General features: G+C 41.4%; 1 protein-coding gene across 1 annotated transcript in view; it reads left to right on the top strand.

The window, feature by feature from the left end:
• Positions 1-270: 270 nt before the first annotated feature.
• LOC126138912 (mite allergen Der f 3-like) overlaps positions 271-22,345 on the top strand; it is a 52,413-nt gene continuing 30,338 nt past the window's right edge. Inside the window, exons 1-3 of the mRNA XM_049915224.1 lie at positions 271-328; positions 9,781-9,866; positions 14,144-14,232. Coding sequence (XP_049771181.1) covers positions 271-328; positions 9,781-9,866; positions 14,144-14,232 — 233 coding nt within the window. The remainder of the gene's footprint in view (positions 329-9,780; positions 9,867-14,143; positions 14,233-22,345) is intronic.

The raw sequence follows: 22,345 nt of genomic DNA, 5'->3' as shown, positions 1-22,345 counted from the left end.
TGACTGGTCTGATAACAAAACAGAACGATGAGAGCAATTCCCGACCCATGGACATTGATATGTTAGCTATCATGACATCTTGAAAACTTAATTATTACGTGATATAATTAGATGTTAGGATGATGGCACAAGAACTTTGTCACGCTCTTGCAATTATCAGCTGACAGCGATAAGACTGTTAACGACATAATATCGTCATTGACTGGCATCTGGTTGCGATGGCTGCCGCTATAACTACGCCGTGTACGATGTAGGCGAATTAAGAACACCATGTCGCAGACAACGTTACTTCTGTTGCTCATAGTAGCGTCGGTGCGGTGCGCCCCAGGTGAGATTGCACCTCTTTAATCTCTTTACATGTGTATATATCTACTAGGACTCACGTTTATATGAGTGGAAGAGAATTCTTTATTTATTGTATCATAGATGAAGGCTTCTTTAATTTACGTATTGGACATGAAGAATCAGAGGCGAACCCAAAGTGTGTGTCTGTCACAGGGGTCATACATGGCCCGCTATCTCCCTCCTCTGAAAAGGTCCAAATTTCGTAGATAAGTTTCACAGAATAAAGTGCCAAGAAGACTAGGAGTCTGTAAAACTGTGAGAATACCAGGCGTTCACATTTATAATTTCTTAATTAGTAGCGAACATTACGCCATACAATAAAGTACTAGAAATATCGTGATCATTAGTGACAAGCTCTAGTTAAGGAAGTGAAGACTGCGAGAGAATCAGCATTACCTTTGTTGTGAAAGACATTTGTATTTTCAAAAACGATATTTACTACAGAGACATAGTTAACGTTATTACTTTTCTACAGCAGTTAATACACACTAAGACCATCGTAATTACTCAATTCCTTTACTAATCAAAAGCGTTCAAAATTCGTTAAGAAAACGAAATAATGAATCAAAGCAGTTCGATTACTATGAAAACGAAAACTTAGAATAAAAAATCAGAGGTGTCAATAGCACAACAGTATATCACATGGAGGTAAAAATAAGTGGAGTTGTCACGAAGTCAAAAACTTGAAGTCGACGCCGCCATCTTCGTTGCCCCAAAACATTACCTTCAGGTGTTTTTTTTTTTTTTTTGTCCAGAACAGGAATCTGAAAATACACTGAGTTCACCCACAGAGTCAGGCCAAATTTCCGAACAGAAATGGCAGAACATTGAACACACTTCATCAACTCCTTTGTTGGAAAATGTGTCGTCATACATAAAAAATACAGATCTCCCATAAGAAAGCAAATGAATATTGAGTGAGTAAAATGATAGTTGCCTGTGGTAATAGGCTTGATTGGTTGGAATCTTAGGAATCAGAAGATTCTTCTGGTAATCCACAAATATTGCTTTCTCAAGCATAGATTTTCTAGATTTCAACGTTCGGAATGTTTAATCTCGTGAAACTTATATGCTTTCCTCTTATGTAGTTCAAGTCGTTAGATGTTTCTGTTTATTCAAAGCTTGTATCTGTGGTATATTTTTTCTCGTTATTTGTCTGTAAATCAAGTGTAGAAGAGTCGGCTCTCAATTTGTCACACACTGAACATGTGTTTCGTTGCAGTTATTCATAAAAATCAGTTGATATTGTTCGTATGCCACATATGACTGGTGTAACTTATAATACTAATTTTTTCAGATACATATAACCGTTTCCTACGACGAATCCTATAATGTAATTTTCCGCCTCTCAGTGACTGTATATATTTATGTATTTTAGATACGGTTTATCCTTTAAGTTTGTTTGGTCTAGTGTTGTGATTTTTCTGCTCTTCACATGGGGTTTCCCTGTAGTAGCCTAATAAGACAACTGTTGGTGACGCCAGGCAATGCCAAAACTGCTGGTTGACATACCTGAAGATTGTGTATTTGTCCATCTCTATTAAAACACATCTTATAGCCACAGAAAAAATCATGACATGTAGCTTAATCTGCACTTTTCTTTGGTTTTCTTCGCAGCACAGGATTTACGGTGATAAGTCCAGTCAAATGAGTTTTGTGCATCGCAGGACGTTATTTGATTGAATTCCTTCAACAATCTATTCATTTGCATAAATGGAGCATTCTGGAAACATCTTAATCGCAAGCGTTTACAATCGTTACTTGTAATGTGACTGTGACCCATAATCTTTTTGAAGAATAATAAATACTTCCCAACACTTTTCATTTCCTTGCACTTGTGCTCTCTACAGAACTGGAATGTTCATCTTTATGTTCCGACATTTCTAATGGGTTCATTTCACTTAAGAAATAAATTTATGCAGATCTCGGTAATACTAACACATGAGTGTCTGTGCTCATCTTACTGAGAAAAAGTCCGTTTTCCAGTGTACTGTGGATTCCCAAAGTGGCACAGTTTTATATCGGTCATTGCTTTACTAATAAATAATGTAACAGCTGGAACTTCGTTTAAATTGTGTGATTGACTGCCAACTACTGTTGGAAAGCCAGTAACATGAAGATATAGCATCATAAGATGAAACATAAAAGAAGAAAAAAAAAGCACTGAATAGAAAATTAACGTTGATCATTCTTCCTCAGTACCGAGTAAGCTTGATCAGTTTTCTCAAGTATACCAAAAGTTTAGCACAGATTTTCTGCCACCTTGATCGCTTTTGCAAAAAACGAACGTTATCACATTATAGTACATGCAGTCCTCTATAAGATAACATTTTGAAATAAATTTAAAATTTTTATGGGCCTCGATCGTTATTCCCGTCAACACTTCAAAAATACATAACTCTTCTTATTACGCATATTTAGTTCATGATCATATTTGACAAGTAGACCTAAATTGTGCCATATTTGACCTCCTATATAATGGATGAATGAATAAGTATCAACAGTAGTTACATGGCATCCTAGCATTACCGTTGATTTATCACAAAGTTTGGTGTATGCTTCTGTAGCTTGGAAACATCAAAATGAAATTCAAATCAAGTAGGTTGTTCCTGAAAGCCTACCATAGAGAGGCCCTGGCAAGAAATATTCTGTGAAATGAAGCAGATAGCTATGGTTAAAAACATACAATGATCTTGTGCGAAAACCAAGTGTGAAAACCACATGCATTTAATTAAATCTTTATTAAAAGTATGTGAATCTCTATTTAAGAAGAACGTACATGTCACAGAGCTTAGGCTATCACTCTTAAAAATTTGTGTTATGTACTTGTTATACAAAAACACCCATTTTACAGGATCTAGGCTATTGAGACAATTTATTTATTCACAATGTGGTCTTTTGGACTAAATAATGTAGGCGGTACTTGTTTAAATGCTCATTAATATCATCAGGGCTATCTACTGGTGACATTTATTGAATTGCAAATGGATGGAAATGTTTTCAAGAATGAATTTATCGTTTTTTGCTGTTATTGGCCACACAGTAACTGACATTTCAAAGATAAGGTTTCAGAGCGAGAATGTGTGTAAACTGACGCAATGATAGCCTAATAAAACAAGAATTCATTTCTGGAAGGAGTTATATCTCCATGCAGTTCTATTTCTTCGACATTCCAAAAATATTTCATTTTTTGAAGTCCAGAAATCATGCCGGCAAGCCTTGCTTATTTCTTTTCTCATTGCACACGTTTATGGGCTGAAAAAGACAACACAGGTAAGATTTTGCAGGCTTGAATATTAAACATGTTGTACATATGATTTGAAAGTTGAAAATGTAACGATTACGAATCAGTATCACTAAGCAAACAAGCATCGGGAATTGTAGATTCATCAGCTATCAACACAAATGCAGTGAAAAAGGATTCAAATCGATTACGAAAGCATCCTTTCAAAACAAAAAAAGAGGACGCTTCATGCAATCTGTTAAATATATTTCCAAGAAAGACTGAACCCCTCTGCAACAACAGTGAAATTCTGGAGAACTCTCCATATCACTTTTTCAAACATCTACTGCTTGGAAAACAAGCAGCTTACCGCCTATGTCGACTGCAGTTCCTAGAGAATCATTCCATCGATCTGGTTGTGGAGCCTTCAGTACGATGCATCCCCGATGTGGCACGTGGCTGGATGTTCCATTTGGTGGTTCTTCGCTAACACAAAAGGCCGTAACGCCGGCTGCCTGCAGAACAAAACGAGATAAATGAGTCTAAAATCTAGCCACACCCTGGTGGGTTCACAGCTGTGTTGGACGACCACGCATACCCACTGGACCATCCCCACACCGCTCCAGCAAGCGCCTGCCGATCTGAATGTAAAAGCATAATAAATGTCCTCTTACCATGAAAGTAGATCCAGTTCATTATCTTATAGATTTATGAGCAAATTCGGTACAGTTTTTATGTTTGACTGCATGTTACGATTCACATCTCATAATTCCGAGACATCCAACGAAGTGCATGGCTGCCAGTCACATATGACCAACCTGTATAAAATTGGGAAAATGAACATCCACTATTTTGCTATGAAAGCTACCGATCACCACAGAATGTCGTCGTTGTTTCGAAACCATCATCAAAGTAAAGGAAAAGCGAGAATTTAAACTCCAAAGAAAAAACATCTGTGTCAAGCAATTCCTTTCAGCTTGATGGACAAATCAGATGACCTAAGAGCGTCTCTCACTGTCAAATCAGTGTCTGTAAATGAACTATCATGCGCAGGCGTATTACGAACATATCAGACATGTGAAATAACATTAGAGAATACAATCTTTCACACCATTTTGCTCACATATCGAAAAAAAAACACAATCATCCTACGTTCGACAACAAGAAGCTATAATTCAAGAGGACGTTGCTGTTATGTACACTACGGCAAGACCCATTTTACCAGTGCGAAGCTATATCACACCGACGTTTACGAAACACATCATGACGGGCTGTCTTGTAACAGAACATCCTGTAAGCTTTTACCGAGTCTCCCCCTCTTCCATTACATCAGAACCTATTACCGTGTGCGTGCTTACATTTGACATTTTTGCTCCATAACTGCACTCTATCGATCGGCATGTAAAATTTCTTTCAAATTACAGACAATGTTTTGCAATAGCAACAGATTCTTGCGTTCTAGTTTTATAAGAAACTTGAGCATCATAGCCTGTTTCAGCCAATTTACTTCCACAACGAGCTATAATTCAAGTCGTGTCGACTTCGTATTAGAGGCTATGAATTATGAAATATCACAGGACTTGGGTAACACCTATTTTTAAACACGCAATCGTGACAATAACAATAAAAGCAGTCGTGATTCGATGAGAATATCTGCATACCACTCCTTGTAATAGAATCTCCTATAAGATTTTACTGCGTCCCTCTCTTCCAGGACATCGAAAAATTAATAACATTTGCGTGTTGACATCGAGCATATTACATACACATGTATACCTCCATTAGAGCAGGGGGCCAGAAGTTGAAGTTGCTCACACAGACCTGTGTAAAGATTTTTCAACTATACTGGAGGAAAACCATTTCCACAAAGTATCATTACAAGAGAGTGTACCTGTATTGTTCATTCTTCTTCTTCTTCTTCTTTTGCTACTGCCTTTGACCCAAAGATTTTGCAATTTTTCAGGGTTGGCAGGGTTACAATCAGATGTGGCAGTGTTAATTTGAAGGGGTGGCCAGATGCTTTTCTTGCCGCCGCCCCATACCCCCCCCCCCCCCCGGACTAAATCAGAGTACCCCAGCTGTCTTCATCTAGTGTAAATCATATCACGAAATAGTGTGAACGTGTTTCAAATGTCTGTGAGTCGAGTAACTGAGGCGGGACGTGGGGACCAGCCCGGTATTGACCTACTGGAATGTGGAAAACCGCGTAAAAACCACATGCAAGCTGGCTGACACACCGGGCCTTCGTCATTAATCTGCCGGGCAGATTCGATTCGGGGTCAGCGCGCCTACCCGAGTACAGGAAGCAGCACATTAATACTCTCGGCTAACCTGGCAGATCCTGTATTGTTCATTCATAAGCAGTTTAATACATTGTTTATCAACTGTAACACATCTAAGCAGTGTATGACTACAGCTTTGTACACCATCATACACTTTGTTTTTCTACCATGACTTCGAGGTCTGAGTCAGGTATTAAATTGACATTAACACTTTTTAATCCATTTTCTCTCACAGAAAGGTGTAAATCACATGGTGTAAACTAATCAGCTCCCACAACACACAGAATGGAAAAAATAAAACACAGAGGTGATGTTTCTCATTAACAAATATGTGGAAGACCTCACGACATTTGGAAACTGGAAGAGGTTGTGCCATTGTAAAACGTTTCCAATAGCTATCTGGAGGTGATGACCTACACAGTTAATGTCACCGTCCGCAGTGCGATGACAGCAGATGTCTAGTGTTCTGTTTCAAAGATGGGTTTTCCTCATTTTGCAGTACTATTCTGGTGTTGGCCATCATCGGAAGATACTGCTTACAACATTCACAAGGTAGTAGAAATAAAAAGAGATACTGTTAGATTATTGGCGGAAAAAGAAGGTGGAGGGCATCACATCATATGGAAATAGGACGAGCCTAAAGGATTGAGGAACGTTTTCAAACAACTATCTGAAGGTGATAACCTCTGCATTTAATCCCATGCTCCACAGTAACAAGCAGCAGATATCCAGTGTTCGCCAATGCTCTCTCCATCTCAGGCAAGTGGTGCCAGTCAATCATTACATGGTAATCAACAGCATACCAGTTGACAGATGGGTTGGAAAGACACTCTTGATATGGGGCAATGTATTGTAATATGGACTGCAGTTGATAGCATTATCAATTTTAGTAATTTTACCAGTTGTTCAGTAATTTCAATGCCAGCCAATGACAAAGCAGATTGTTTACCAAGTTCTGTGTAATCACTAAATCAGTCCTCCATTACTTTGCAAGTACCATATACTAGATTGCAAATGCAGAACGATGACTGTGGAAGACATCCATTAGGTCATATATATCATATAGTAGATTGCACTTGTGGAGAGATGACTTTGCAGTTGTTCCATTTGGCCATATAGAGAAAAGCGTACTAGACAGCGTCCCATATCGATGTAATTAGGTTATCTGCATATTTCCAGCACATCGATGTCATTATCATTGTTACTGGGGAGTCTAGGCAGTATTGTTGCGGAATGTCAGTATATAAATTACATCGAATATGTTATGCTCTTTAGCAGGAAGAATTTAAATGTGCTTACATCCCCTACAGAATCGTTTTGTAAAGAGTTTTTCGTTATTCGTGGGGCTATAGCATTGTCAAAAATAACGTACAAGTGGTTGAAATCGACTTCACGATTGGTAATATGCATGCATAGTTGTATGTGTGTAGTGCTGTCAGCAGTTGAGAGTTGCTGTAATATTGTTGCGGAATGTCGGTATATAAATTGCATCGAAGATGTTAGGCTCTTTAGCTGGAAGAATTTAAATTATTTGTCTATAAATTACATTGCTGAGGGTGTGCACTCTGCACGTACGGGGAAGGGAAACTCTCACATTCCAGGATGCTAAGTGCAGTCGACACACTGTCAGCTAATGAATAGCTTATTACTAGGATAAACAATTACCCAAAGTTCACAGTTTGTAGATGTCCTGATATGGCTGTGGAGATGCATCAGTTTTGGAAGAGGTAAACAAAAGTAGCAAAGCTCATCTGGTAGCAATAAGAGGATATACTTATATGGAAAAAATATCAGAGGAGCAGCAGAAATCAACTCTGCACACATGTCAACCGCCTGTTACATACCCCTACACAGTAAAGTGGAAGTCAAACAAACGAGTAGAACTGTGCTAGACTTTAAGTTTCCATCTATTGCATCACTACATGAGTCTTCAAACAAGCTATGTGATATGACGTGGCTGTATTCGGATTGGTTTCCAGACTGCGAGTTTCCAATCTGTACCACTCGTTGAATCTCACCAGAGTATGGGGCGAGTGTTTACTTTTCATGACCTTCCTGTACAAAACGCGTGCATCTAGATCATTGGGAAGGGGGGCATTCTTAGGATTTTTAGTAGGCTGGTGCGAAGGACACGCAAATATCCTTGTATGAAATCAAACAACGTATGGGTATGCCAGCAGTATGACCACATATATACGGAAAAATACATAATTAAAACAAACACCCACCAGCATAACCAATATACAAGGATACAAGAGTTAGCGTGTGCTCAGTAGAGAAGCAGTAACAGTCGAATGTGTCAGACAGAAGAGCACAGTGACTTCTAACATAGACTAATCACTAGATGTTGCTTGAGTAACAGATCAATCACAGACATTTCAGCCCCTGTAAAGCAGGCTAAGTCAACTGTTGGTGACAAGATTGTGAAGGGAACACAACCACAGGCCTCATGTGCTGAAGGACAGTGATCGTCGAGTTTTGCTTATTGTGTTCATACAAAAATCTTACAAAATCAGTGGAAGGTATCACTCATGTCTTCCAGTGTGCTACCAGCAGTCCAGATAATACATTTAGAAGATGGGGATACAATGGTCAAGCAGCTCCTCGTAAGCCACACATTGCTGGTTTCAAGGCTGGCGTAAACCTGAGGTGGTGTAAAGAGCTGTGGCGCTCTACAGTGGATGACAGGAAACAACTGATTTGGACTCATATATCAAATCATATACTGAGGTAGTCCGATGGCAGGGTTTGCATTTGGCGAGTACCTGCTATCCTGTGTAGTGCTAACAGTGAAGTAGGAGGAAGTGGTGTTACAGTACAGGGGTGTTTCTTGTGGTTAGTCTGTGGTCCCCACATGCGATAAGAAGAAGAGACAGAGAGAGAGACACACTAAATGCAGAACGATATGAACAAGTTTTACAGTGCTGTTTACTGCATACTCTTGAGAGGACCAGTCCAGACATGAAGGTTGCATCAGCATGTTGGTGGACCCTGCCATGAAGCAGCATCTGTGAGGCAACAACTGGTGGGCAACGGCATTCCTGGATTGGAATAGCCTGCACAGGGTTCTGATATGAACCCGATGGAAGGGCTGCCATTCCTCCACAAACACTAAGGCATGTCACTAAAAGTATCCCCAGCAGATTCAACCTTTCATGAAGGCGGTGGATGGACACACCCAGTGTTAATGTGTCCTAATGGGTGACTGTATGCTTTTGATCAAATAGCGTATTATGTGAAACAAGAAGACAGATTTAGAAGCTGTAAGAAATAATTATTTTATATAAAACTGTAAAGTAGAGACGAAGAAACAGAACATGAGTACAATGAAGTCAGATAGCCATTTGGATCTGCATGTCAATCTAATGGACGTTTGATAAGCCGCATGTGATACAAAGTGAAAATAGAAGTATCATTGCGTTGTAACAGTTTATAGCCGATGGAAGAGACTGTTTTAAGTATCAAACGATTAAAAACAGTCGATTGCTGTGTATCGACCACAGCAGCCACGTGACTATAACAAGACTGACATTTATATTACCGTAAATGGTAGCGAACATTACCAGATACAATAAAATACCAGTATCGTCGAGCGTCGAGTTTATGAGCGACAGGCTCTAGTTAAGTAAAGTTAAAGAATGGGAGAGAATCATACGTAACTTTTCTGGGGAAGACATTCGGACATTCCACTTCAGTGTTTTGATACACCAGTATGATCGAAGTATACCAGATATGTCACAGGGGAGCACTGAGAAAAGTTTCGAAGAAATATTTTTAAAGAGTTGTTTCATTACCATAACATACTTAACGGGGTACAAGTGTACATTCATATAACACAAAATAAATCCCCTTTCTGGCACCTGTGATTGTCAACAATGCCCGTACCTTCATTATATGAGGTACACATGGTAAATGTGTCATCCGTTGCAGGTGGCTCAGTGCACCGGAGGGTGTCGGTACAACAAGGCCGCATAGTCAACGGCGTCGAAGCCGCACCTGGGGAGTTCCCTCATCAGGTGAGTACTGATGCCAAAGAAGCTGGCCACATGCTTGACTGTGTGACCTACATGCGCTAAACAGAGAAAATTCACATGAAGCAGACTGGGTTTCCATTGCAAAATAAAATTGTTGCTTATTGCTGGTTACTTTTCTACAGTGTAATTCTACAGCAACAATCTGGCTTTGTCCATTATAAATGGTTTCTTTGAAAGTCTGCGACTGTGAAAACACAGGCTTGTCTATAAATAACTAATATGCTACCACGAAAATCCTGACTGCTAGCAAACAAGTTATTTATAAACATTCCCAGTAACACTCCTACCCATTGATGACCTCTCCATTGCTCAGAAAGGAGTAAGAAAATTTTTCAGCTATCTGTCGCTATATATCTTGTAAAGGACAACTCTTTAGAACGACAATATTGGTCGCAATGTCCATACGCTCTGTAACAAAATAACTATACACCATCGACAAAACATTCACACACTGGTGAGAGGGAATTCAAGGGACTAGGGATTTTTCCTTGCTTATAGAATTTTCTCAAATATACAGCTTTAGAGAGAGCTTCTGTTACTTCTAGAGGTCTCAAGTCTAGGAGCTATTGTCTCCTGGGGACAGTTAAGAAGAGAAGAAATACGTAAAAAACGTGGAATGAATTAAGAAACTGTGTCAAATGATGCACTGTTAGACTGCCCAACAAAAGTCAGAATCTGATGGAGTTAGGATATGTGGAAGTGTTCATGACAACCCGTCCATTGGATGGAGATATTAAGCACAGGACCTCCGTTAGCGTTATTCGAGAGGAGCAGGATATGAACCGGCACCAAGATTAAGCCTCCCCCTTCTTTGTTTTCCATAATTAGAACATATTTAAGCTACACACAACAGACGCGCACCACAGTCATATGAGGGACACAAGCACGTCTTACGCTTCATAACAGGTGGGTGGAAAACCTACCTCAGGAGCTATAGTGGTAGAGTGCTTGGGATAAAATTTGCCAGCTATTGAATAGGAGAGTCCTAAGATTATATATGATACCAGAGAGAGACTTCGAGCGCACAGAGAATTGGTTAACATAGAGGAGGGCATCTGAAATCGTAAGGCCGTGATAGCATCAATGACTAAGGTTTTATAAATTTAAGAAAGGAGCAAAAACAATTTCGCTTAGCAAGAGTTTTGACGAACAAATGAGCATCCAGCATGAGATAGCCAGCTCTGAGGAGGAAGATTTGAAGCAAAACTATATTAAATTGGTGAGAATTGTACAATACGTCTTCCACCAGCACGTGCCAAGCAAGTGTGTAAGGGATAGGAAAGAGCCATATTAGTTCATTTGACATAGCTTCATCACAGATTGAAGCGAATAAACCAGTTGACAAACAGAAGCTAAACGAAGCCAAAATGAGCGCAAGGAGAGCTACACAAGGAGAATTGGGTGAAATAGAAAATAGAATTTTACTAACTTATCTGCAAAAATCGTTCCCATTTCGAGAAGTGTGGTCAGACAGGTAGATATAATTATAGCCCTGCATCACTGATGCCAGTCTGTAGCAGAATTATGGAATATGTGCATACTTATGACTTATGATAATTTTGGAGGATAAAAATCTCCTCCATAAAAATCAACACGGATTCCACAAGTAGAGATTCTACGAAACCTGTCATTATTCGTCCATGAAATAAAGGGTACAGTGGTCACATGCGCCCTCCCTGGTTGATGCCGTGTTCGTTGACTTCCGGGAAGCATTCTATATGCTGGGTGATCAAAAAGTCAGGATAAATCTGAAAACTGAATAAATCATGGAATAATGTAGATAGAGAGGTACAAATTGACACACATGCTTGGAATGACATGGGGTTTTATTAGAACCAAAAAAAATACAGAAGTTCAAAAAATTTCCGACAGATGGCGCTTCATCTGATCAGAATAGCAATAATTAGCATAACAAAGTAAGACAAAGCAAAGATGATGTTCTTTACAGGAAATGCTCAATATGTCCCCCATCATTCCTCAACAATAGCTGTAGTCGAGGAATAACGTTGTGAACAGCACTGTAAAGCATGTCCGGAGTTATGGTGAGGCATTGGCGTATCCTAGTATCCCTAGAGATGTCGGTCGATCACGATACACTTGCGACTTCAGGTAACCCCAAAGCCAATAATCGCACGGACTGAGGTCTGGGACCTGGGAGGCCAAGCATGACGAATGTGGCGGCTCAGCACACGATCATCACCAAACGACACGCGCAAGAGATCTTTCACGCGTCTGATAATACAGCTTCACTAAAAGCGCCTTTTCAGGTAACGTCAACATGCTGCGATTGCTGGCACATCTGATTCTCTCTCTCATTACAGATCCTTTTATACACGATTGTCATGCGCAGTCACTGAAGTTTTGCTGTCCAGCGCCATCTGTCAGACATTTTGTGAACTTTTTTTTTGTTCTAATAAAACCCCATGTCATTCCAAGCGTGTGTGTCAGTTTTTGCCTCTCCATCTACATTATTTCGTGGTTTATTAAGTTTTTAAATTTATACTGACTTTTTGATCACCCGGTACGATGGACATTCCATAAATAATTCACACTATTTTTTTACTTACAAGTATATTTTTTTCAGTATCTCTTTACAGTGCTTCAGTATAGTCTCCTGCTTCTCTGTGAATGAGCTGGAATGTCTGGGTAACTCTATTATTCCATCCAGGACACCACTTCTGTTCATCTGTCGAACGCCTCGGGTAACGGCGGTGCAAAGTCTAGCAAAACAAGATAACGTCACGCATAGGTTTTCGCAACATCCGGAGAAAGACGAAGTCTGTTGGACTCATGTCCGGGCTGCAGGGAGGACACGGCAACACTTCGCATCCGTATTCTCGCAGTTTTTGGGCTACAATGTTGCAGATATACGGGCGAGCATTGTCGAGGAGAATGAGTAGCCCAGCTTCGTGGAACTGAGGTCGGGCTTTGTGCATTTTTCTGTGTAGGTTTTCATGACTTTGTGTTAGTACAATCCTAGGACACTTGCTCCACATGGAACTCTATTTAACATGATGATTCCTTGGTCTTGATCGAGCGCTCGACGATAATCTGAATTACTCCACTTATTGGATTGTGATTTCCACATTTCATCAATAGCGACAGAAGAATCCTTGAGCTTCATTGTCGAATCGTTGTTTGAGCAAGGCTGCGGATTGTGATTTCCACATTTCATCAATAGCGACAGAAGAATCCTTGAGCTTCATTGTCGAATCGTTGCTTGAGCAAGGCTGCAATGTCCGGGCGTTTCTGCTTCTCTTCAGCAGTCAAACAATGTGGGACCCATTCCGCAGAAATTTTTCTCTTCTTCAAATCATTTGTCAGCATACGGAGCACCGATGTTGGGGGAATTCTCGCGGCTTCAGAGAGATCCTCACAAGTCACACTGCGATCTTCTTCAAGAGTATCTGCCACGAGTTTCACACTTCTTATACCTGTTGACGTTTTTGGCCTTCCTGGTCTTGGATTATCTTCTATGCTCATACGATAACCATGAAAACTATTAACTCAACGTGAAACTGTACTACGGACCATTGTAAATTTACCACGAACTACACTTAACGCACTGTGGATTTCTGTCGGGTTTTCGACGCGTAAATTTTCGAACTTGATGTACGACCTCTGGTCTTCAACAGTCACAGTACCCGACACCCTTGCAGGATACATTTCTAACTCTCGCCAATTTTGTGTCAGAGTACACAGCGAAAAAACAAAACCACGTGATTCTTCCTCAAGCTCCCAACTACATCTGACGTAATTTTCATTGTTGTTGCATCAAACAATGCACAGAAACACCAATCTCTGCATTACTTATAAAATGTAGCTGGTAGTTCAGAACTACTCTATAGTGAACTAAATAAGAGGTAACGAGTGCTGGAGCATATTGTGATTCAGTTCAGAATTCTATAGACTCAAGAAACAGTTGTTAAGGAGGCGAAATCGACATACATAAGGGTAATTTCGGGATTAGGGGCCCGCTCGGAGGTTTATTGCCAGTCATTCGTCCCATTCGCGAATGGAACAGGATGGGGGGGGGGGGGGGAAATTGATGGTTGCACAGGAAGTTCCCTCTGCCATATAGTGTAACGTGCCTTGCAGAGTACACCTCTAAGTTTTGTAGGCAATGATAAACTACCTACACAAGAAACCTACTCAGAGCGACAAAGCTGTAGACATTTGGATTATGGGACTTTCATTTCTATTATACGTCTTTTTTCCTGTTTGAAGCAAGTGGGAGGATGTAATACTGTCTGTCTCAGGTATCGCTACGGGCCAATGGATATCACCAGTGTGGCGCCTCCATCTTGAACCAGTACTGGGTGGTCACAGCAGCACACTGCGTCGACGTGTGAGTACCTCCATAACTATGTAAAATATAGCGTTAGGGCCATATTTCCAGAGAGTATCGCCCACTAGAGGGAGGAAGTTGTTCGCCTCACAGTCACAATTTTTTTCTTTTTTCTTCGTTGTTACTATTTCATCCTCCCGTCCTATATGGGTAGGGGGTGGGCTGTCAGCAGATACGATTTGCCGCTCTTCAGCCATACGAGAGGAAATTTTTTTAAAAGAATTAATATAAACACTGGATAAGGCGTTTGACAAAAATAAAAAGACAGAACGTCAGTTGCGTTTGTTAAAATATAAAAGGTTGACTGGGCGATGAATTAAAATGTAGACACAATGAATGGAAAAAGAGTGTTGCACACGAATATATAGAAACGGATAGACAATTGCATAAAGTAAAACGGAAAGGCCGTTGTGTAGCTTATTAAAATAGATACATGGATGAATGAAGATATCAGCGGAAACAGACTGCCAGGGAAAGGGTGCTAGGGGAACGTAGCATTTATAGTTTAGGAGAGGATCTGTAGGTGTTGGTTAAAGAAGGGGTGAGCGAAGAGTGGAGAGGAATGTGGTTCTGAACCAAGACTTAGGAAGTGAGTAGAGAAGATTGGAGTGGGAGGGAGCCCTGTTGAGGGGTGGGTATGAGCGATCTCCTCGATGTGGTAGACGGGTATATATCAGCGCGGATTTCGCGGTCGGGTAAGCGGAGGTGGTTAAAGTTTCGTTGGGACAGGATGTGGACGGTGCGGAGGTATTGTGTTGGGGGAATGTGGTGGCAGAGGTGCGATAGAGTACCAGGATCAGTGATCAATGGGAAAACTAGGAGGTGTGGGCAGTAGCGTCGAGTTTACGGGTAATATAGGATCCGAAAGGCTGGGCGCTTGACGATTTGTAGGGCATGATGAAAGGAGGGAGGATAAAAAGTGCGTGCCACATTGGCAAAGCAGAGAATGCGTCGGAGGGCCGGCAGCTGTGGCCGAGCGGTTCTAGACGCTGTAGTCCGGAACGACGCTGCTGCTACCGTCGCAGGTTCGAATCCTGCCTCGGGCATGGATGTGTGTGATGTCCTCAGGTTAGTTAGGTTTAAGTAGTTCTAAGTCTAGTGGACTGCTGACCTCAGATGTTGAGTCCCATAGTGCTTAGAGCCATTTGAACTATTTGATGCGTCGGAGTAGGGCTTTATGGGCATGGAGGATTATGGAAGGCTGCATTCCCCATGTTCGGCCAGTTAGTACTGTCAGTGATTTTAGTCTGTTGTTTGCTTTCTGTTGAATGATCAGTAGATGAGGCCTCCATGGTAGTCCGATGTATTTTACTGTGTCACATTCTCCCTTTTTCCAACATTATTTTTATTTTCCCAAATTGCTGAACCAAATCAGTGGCATGCCGTTTCTGAGCATCAGCAAACTGAACATCTCCGGAAAACCCGACATTAATTATATGATTCGTGGAGACGAGAAACATCATAATCGTTGTTAAAGAATTATTGTAACTTGCATGTTAAGAGAGAGTGGCGTTTGATGGCAACGGCACATTGAGTATTCATCAAAGGCATATTGTTCCTGGAACAATTTGTTATAATCAAATTTTAGTTAGTAACATAGTTACCAGTAAAGCTGTCAGGAACTGTAAGATGCTACGTATAATCATCGAGCGCTTGTGACCAGGTTAGCGCAAGGAGTGGCGTGACAGATCGTAAGACAAAATGTAATTTGTTGGTTAATAGCATCCCATTACGTCCAACCTTTTTATGTTTTACCAACCTTCCTGTTTTTAATGGGTTCTGATACTTTCATATTAGTTTAGTAGAAGTATATACTACAATATTCGACGTTATGTAAATATAAGTCCGCTGTTTTGAGGAGTGAGTTTCTTCTACTGGCTCGTTCTACAGCGCAGCCTGTAATACTTGCAGTAAGATATTTTGTCCTGTCTTCAAAATGGTTCAAATGGTTCTGAGCACTATGCGACTTAACTTCTGAGGTCATCAGTCGCCTAGAACTTAGAACTAATTAAACCTAACTAACCTAAGGACATCACACACATCCATGCCCGAGGCAGGATTCGAACCCGCGACCGTAGCGGTCACGCGGTTCCAGACTGAAGCGTCTTTAACCGCACGGCCACATCGGCCGGCTTGTCCTTTCTTCTTTCAGTTTTTGTATTTAATGTGTTGTAAAGATTCTGATACTGAGTAAGTACAAAGTAGGAATGACCGTAGGGTTTTAGTAAACAGTGAAATGTTCAAATAATTTTAACCTCATGTGGAGAACTATTGTAAAGTTGTGTAGCACTATTTCTAATGTAACTTTCATAAGCCGACGTCCTCAATGACTGGACTTGGTACTTCATTTACGGTCTTGTAACATGTTCACGGATATTGAAGTTTTTATTTATGTGTACTACAGAACCGACCATCCTCGCTAACTTATGGACAAGGGAGGAAATGTACGGTTTAATAGAGCTAATATAGGAATTTTATGCCCGTCAATTTCGTAAACAGTGTGATTTACGAGTCAGATGCAGCTGACAACTGCCACCGGAGCGCATTGTGATCGCGTATACCACGTTGGGGCCCACGTACCGTAGGCACAGGACGCACCTTTTCTAAGCTTTCAGCGGCACGTTCCAACTCGGCACGCTCAACGTTGACGTTCAAAAGCACGGTCCATGTGGGGACGGTCCTAGGAGAGTCTGCTGCTTCCGGCGACGGGTTGGGGCACACAAGCCGTGTGACTACACTCCTCGGAGAGGACTCGAGCAACAGTCGCAGCTCACAGTACACACTGCCGTTACCGAGCCATTCACTGAAAATGTCTGGTACAAACGTGTCGGTTACTGTCGCAGAAGGCAAAAAACTGGTGGAAATGGTGTCCATGTTTCCATGTACCTTGGTATAGCCAGTGCTGTGTATACAGATCAAAACGTAAAAGACAGCTCTCGGAAAGAGTGTGGAAAATTTGTTCAGAGATGAAGTAAGAATAGTATTGTAGTCACTATTTTCGTGTTATTTATTAGCAATGTATACTACAATCACACAGACTTTATTTAACCAGAAATAGCTATTCTAAGGGGTACTAGTAACCTGATTATTTTGCCATGCTGCCGTGCCTGCTCGGCTGCTGAAATACTTCGTGTATAACAGGGTGTCACACAGTGTGATTCAGTTCCACCTACCAATGTGCTTTATGTAATCCACAATGCCTTCAAAATTCGCGTTCAAGGAACGGACTTTTTTGTAGGAAATTTAATGTAGTTAAATTATGTGCTGGCACACGTTGTCGCTGGAGACCACGGTTTTCGAGTTATTCAATAAGAAAAGCGTCTGAACATGACTTTTTAAGCTTTCCTTGAACAGTTCGAAATCTACGGCCTCTAGTATAAAACGTACCCACGTACAAATTTTAACTACATTAAATTTTCTACAAAAAGCTCCTGTTCATTTTTCTGTAGCACTAATAGTTGGTGCATAGGAAGCGAGAGAACATGATCATGGTATTTGAAGTCGTTGCGAATGACATAAAACCCACAGGCAGGGGTTGTTGAAACAACCTATATAGAAGTGGCTCAGTGTCATCTACACTGAAAAGACAAAGAAACTGTTAGATCTGTCTAATATCGTGTAGGGTCCCCGCGAGCACGCAGAACTGCCGCAACATGACGTGGCAAGGTCGCCACTAATGTCTGAAGAAGTGCTGGAATGAACTGATATCATGAATCCTGCAGAGCTGTCCATATATCCGTCAGAGTACGAGGAGGTGGAGATCTCTTCTGAATAGCACGTTGCAAGGCATCCCAGATAAGCTCCATAATGTTCATGTCTGGGGAGTTTTGTGGCCAGCGGCAGTGTTTAAACTCAGAAGAGTGTTCCTGGAGCCACTCTGTAGCTTCTGGACGTGTGGGGTATCGCATTGTCCTGCTGTTGTTACCCAAGTCCGTCGGATTGCACAATGGACATGAATGGATGCAGTTTATCAGACAGGATGCTTAGGTAAGTGTCACCTGTCAGAGTCGTATCTAGACGTATCAGGGGCCCCACATCACTCCACCTGCACGAGCTCCACACCATTACAGAGCCTCCACCAGCTTGAACAGTCCTCTGCTGACATGCAGGGTCCATGGACTTATGAGATTGTCTCCATACCCGTACACGTCCATTCGCTGGATACAATTTGAAACGAGACTCGTCCGACCACGCTACGTATTTCCAGCCATCAAAGGTCCAATATCGGAGTTGACGGGCCCATGCGAGGCGTAAAGCCTTGTGTCGTACAGCCATCAAGGGTACACGAGTGGCCCTTCGGCTCCTAAAGCCCATGTCAATGATGTTTCGTTGAATGTTTCGCACGCTGACACTTGTTGATGACCCAACATTGAAATCTGCAGCAATTTCCGGAGAGGTAGCACTTCTGTGACATTGAACGACTCTCTTCATCCGTCGTTGGTGCTGTACGTATAGGATCTACTTCAGGCCGCAGCGATGTCTGAGATTTCTTCTTGTTTTACCGGATTCCTGATATTCATGATACACTTGTGAAATGGTCGTACGGGAAAATCCCTACATCATCGCTACCTCGGCAATGCTGTGTCCCATCGTTCGTTCGCCGACTGCAACACCACGTTCGAACTCACTTAAATCTTGATAACCTGCCATTGTGGCAGCAGTAACCGATCTAGCAACTGTGCCAGACATTTGTTGCCTTATATAGGCGTTGTCGACCGCAGCGCCGTATTCTGACTGTTTACATATCTCTTTATTTGAATAAGCACTTCTGTATCAGTTTCTTTGGCATTTCAGTGTATTTCAGACATACTACATGTGCAAGGATGAAAAGAGACGTACATTTGCATGGACTTTTATTGAATTTCCTGTGTTATATGATCCTTTGCCAATTTTTACTATCGTAGCAAATTTTATATTTAGACTTATCGGCATGTAACCGACCGAACACATAAAGTTTTCCTGAAACTAGGAACGCTTCCCTCCTCCAGCGGCCTACAGCAGACTGCTGCTATGTTGCTAGAGCAGGAACGGGCTCTTTCTCATACTCTTCGTATAATCGTATTGGTATCCCTTCGTGTCCAGTGACTTTCCCCCTGTTGAGCGATTTCACTGGCTTTTGCATCCCATATTCACCTTTTTCAGACATCAAATGTGAACTTAAAAAATGGTTCAAATGGCTCTGAGCACTATGGGACTTAACATCTGAGGTCATCAGTCCCCTAGAACTTAGAACTACTTAAACCTAACTAACCTACGGACATCACACACATCCATGCCCGAGGCAGGATTCGAACCTGCGACCGTAGCGGTCGCGCGGTTCCAGACTGTAGCGCCTAGAACCGCTCGGCCACTTCGGCCGGCAAATGTGAACTTAAACACACCTTCATCTTCCCTATATTGTCACATAGAAGAAGGTGTAACGACGAACACTAACTTCACTTGAAGGTTTATTCAGCACTTGCACGTACAAGAACGCGGAGCGAACTGCCTCCGGCCAGAACACATACGGTATATATACAGTTGCAGAACATTCCAGCACAATGATTCTAGACATTTGTGGATATTTCTAGAATGTACTCGAACCGAATATGGAGATTAAAGTTTTACAGTTCAGGGGAGTTTTGAACTCACGACCCTGGATGCAACAATGTAGTGTCGCAACCACTATACAACGGTGACCGTGCAACTCAACATTTTCTGCGACAATATGTTGAATCTAATTTATTAATGCTAGCAGTTTCGGCACTTTACTACGCCATCCTCAGGCCGCGTGACCAATGTGTAGGAGGAATGTAACCGCACTTGCAGTCGAAAGAGCGGCCACCATTAAGTAACTTGTACCCGTAGACTTCCATTTTCAACAACACGATCCTTTCGTTCGCCAACTGAAGACTCTTTGGTCAGGGGTCCTGAAGATAGCATAATGAAACGCCGAAACTGATCACATAAGTAAAATACATTCAAAATACCGGGGCTGAAGGTGTTTTCACCATTACATTTTACGCTGAACAGGTGAAGTCCCTCAACCACGTTCTACAAAGATTAGGTTGCAGAGGCTACTTCGATATCTGTCACTTCGGCGTTCGTGAAACTATTTAAAGGAGAAACTGCGGTACGATGCTGCTCAGTGAACATTTTCGGAAAAAGAAGTTTAGTGTTCCGGCATTCTCTCTGTTATCCACCGCATAAAATTCGCCAAACTTTCATACGTGCCGGAACTGAAATTTAAATATGCTATCAGACTCATATTTCATTTACAAGTCCTTTTATTTAGATTCGTTGAAATAAGAACAACGGGACACTTAATATCAGTATTATGGATGATGAAGTAAACGAAGTTAAGGAATTCTGCTGCCTAGCCAACAAAATAACTCGTGACGGACGGAGCATGGAGGACATAAAAAGTAGGATAACACTGGCCTGGCCAAGAGAAGTATGCTTGTATCAAACATAAGCCGTAATTTCAGGAAGATATTTCTGAGAATATACGTCTGGAGTACAGCATTATATGGTAGTGGATCATGGGTTGTGGGAAAACCGGAACAAAAGAGAGCCGAAGCGTCTGAGATTTGGTGCTACAGAAGAATGTTGAAGATTAAGTGGACTGATAAGATAAGTAATGAGGAGATTCTGTTCAGAATTGGAGAGGAAAAGAATACATGGGAAACACTGAGAAGAAGAAGAAGAAGAAGAAGAACTGACAGGATGATAGGGCATATATTAAGACATAAGGGAATACCGTCCTTGGTACTAGAGGGAACTATAGAAGGTAAAAACTGTAGAGGAAGACAAATATTGGAATACGTGCAGCAAATAATTGAGGATGTAGGTTGCAGTTGCTACTCTGAAATGAAGGGGTTGGCAACAGAAGAGGAACTCTTGGCGCGTCGCATCAAACCAGTGCGTTTTTAAACCATACCTTTTTGAATACTTTTTTGGATATAGGCGTTTTGTATGAATTTCCTAGATCTTTATCTCCACTTTGCAGAAAAGCTCTTTCTCGATAGAGAGAAGCCCCTTGCTTTTCTGAACTTAGAATGTAAAATAAGTTAGGAGCAATTTTAAAAAATTGCAGAGTGTAAATTGTCAGATGTGCGTAAGCTTGTCTGAGGCGACAATGGTTTCGTAGGTACATGAGACTGGATTTTTGCAGGTCTGTGTGATGTTTTGCAGGTGTAGAGTTGTCAAGGGGCATCAGAGACAAGAATGTTGTCGTACTAGTTTTTAACCGTACGAAATATTGTTCTAATTTTTACTAGTGTCTTATCCATTTTCTTGTGTATGCACCATAGAGTACAAAATAAAAAGCGCTCCTTCCAAGAATGCACCGGTGTTTCTGACAGAACGTAACTCCACCTGCAGTAAAGGAAATTGCCATCTCACAGCCTGGCACGGGGTCCAATCTGAACTGTTGGTCGCCCTTCTAAATGGAAAGATAAATGTCAGTAATCGCACCAAGGCTAGAGTGTATCACCTTCAGTCTGATCACACGCAGTAAATGTCTGTGGTCTTCAAACGAACCGCTGAGTGAAGGACAGTTTTAGTTTTAGTTATTACATGTATAAAATATTTAAATAATATCTTTCAAATTATACTAGGTCAACCAGAAATCCACTGACAGAATCTCAGAGGTGATAGTGTGGACCAAAAAAAGAAAAAGCGTTAACCCTAAAAACTATAACTTAAGGGCTATGAGCACCTTTTCGTCTTCGCTAGTATGAAACATATCTGTTCTATTGTACAAGTGCTCACAGCCCGTAAGGTATTCGTCTTAGAGCCCATGTTTACCGGATATTCTTTCTTGTTTTGGTCCATACCACCTCCTCCTAAAACACGAGAAGCTAAGAGCTTGGAGGAGAAGTGATGTGTTTCACCGTATCGAAGATAAACAAGTGCTCATAGCTTTTATACATTTTAGTGCCCATGTGCACTAGGCAATTTTTTTTCTTGGTTTGGTCCATACTATCACCTCCGAAAGCTTGTCGTCAGAGATCGGGTCCCCGCCCTGTATAAGGCGACGACACATCTCCCTTAGCGCTGTCCACCTGCAAACAGCTCCGTGTAAAGTTACAGCTACTTCTCTTCTCCAAAGATGTGACTCACTCTTGTTTTT

Source organism: Schistocerca cancellata, chromosome 1 (genome assembly GCF_023864275.1).
Source record: "Schistocerca cancellata isolate TAMUIC-IGC-003103 chromosome 1, iqSchCanc2.1, whole genome shotgun sequence".
Lineage (NCBI taxonomy): Eukaryota > Metazoa > Arthropoda > Insecta > Orthoptera > Acrididae > Schistocerca > Schistocerca cancellata.
This window is presented reverse-complemented; position numbering and strand designations above follow the sequence as displayed.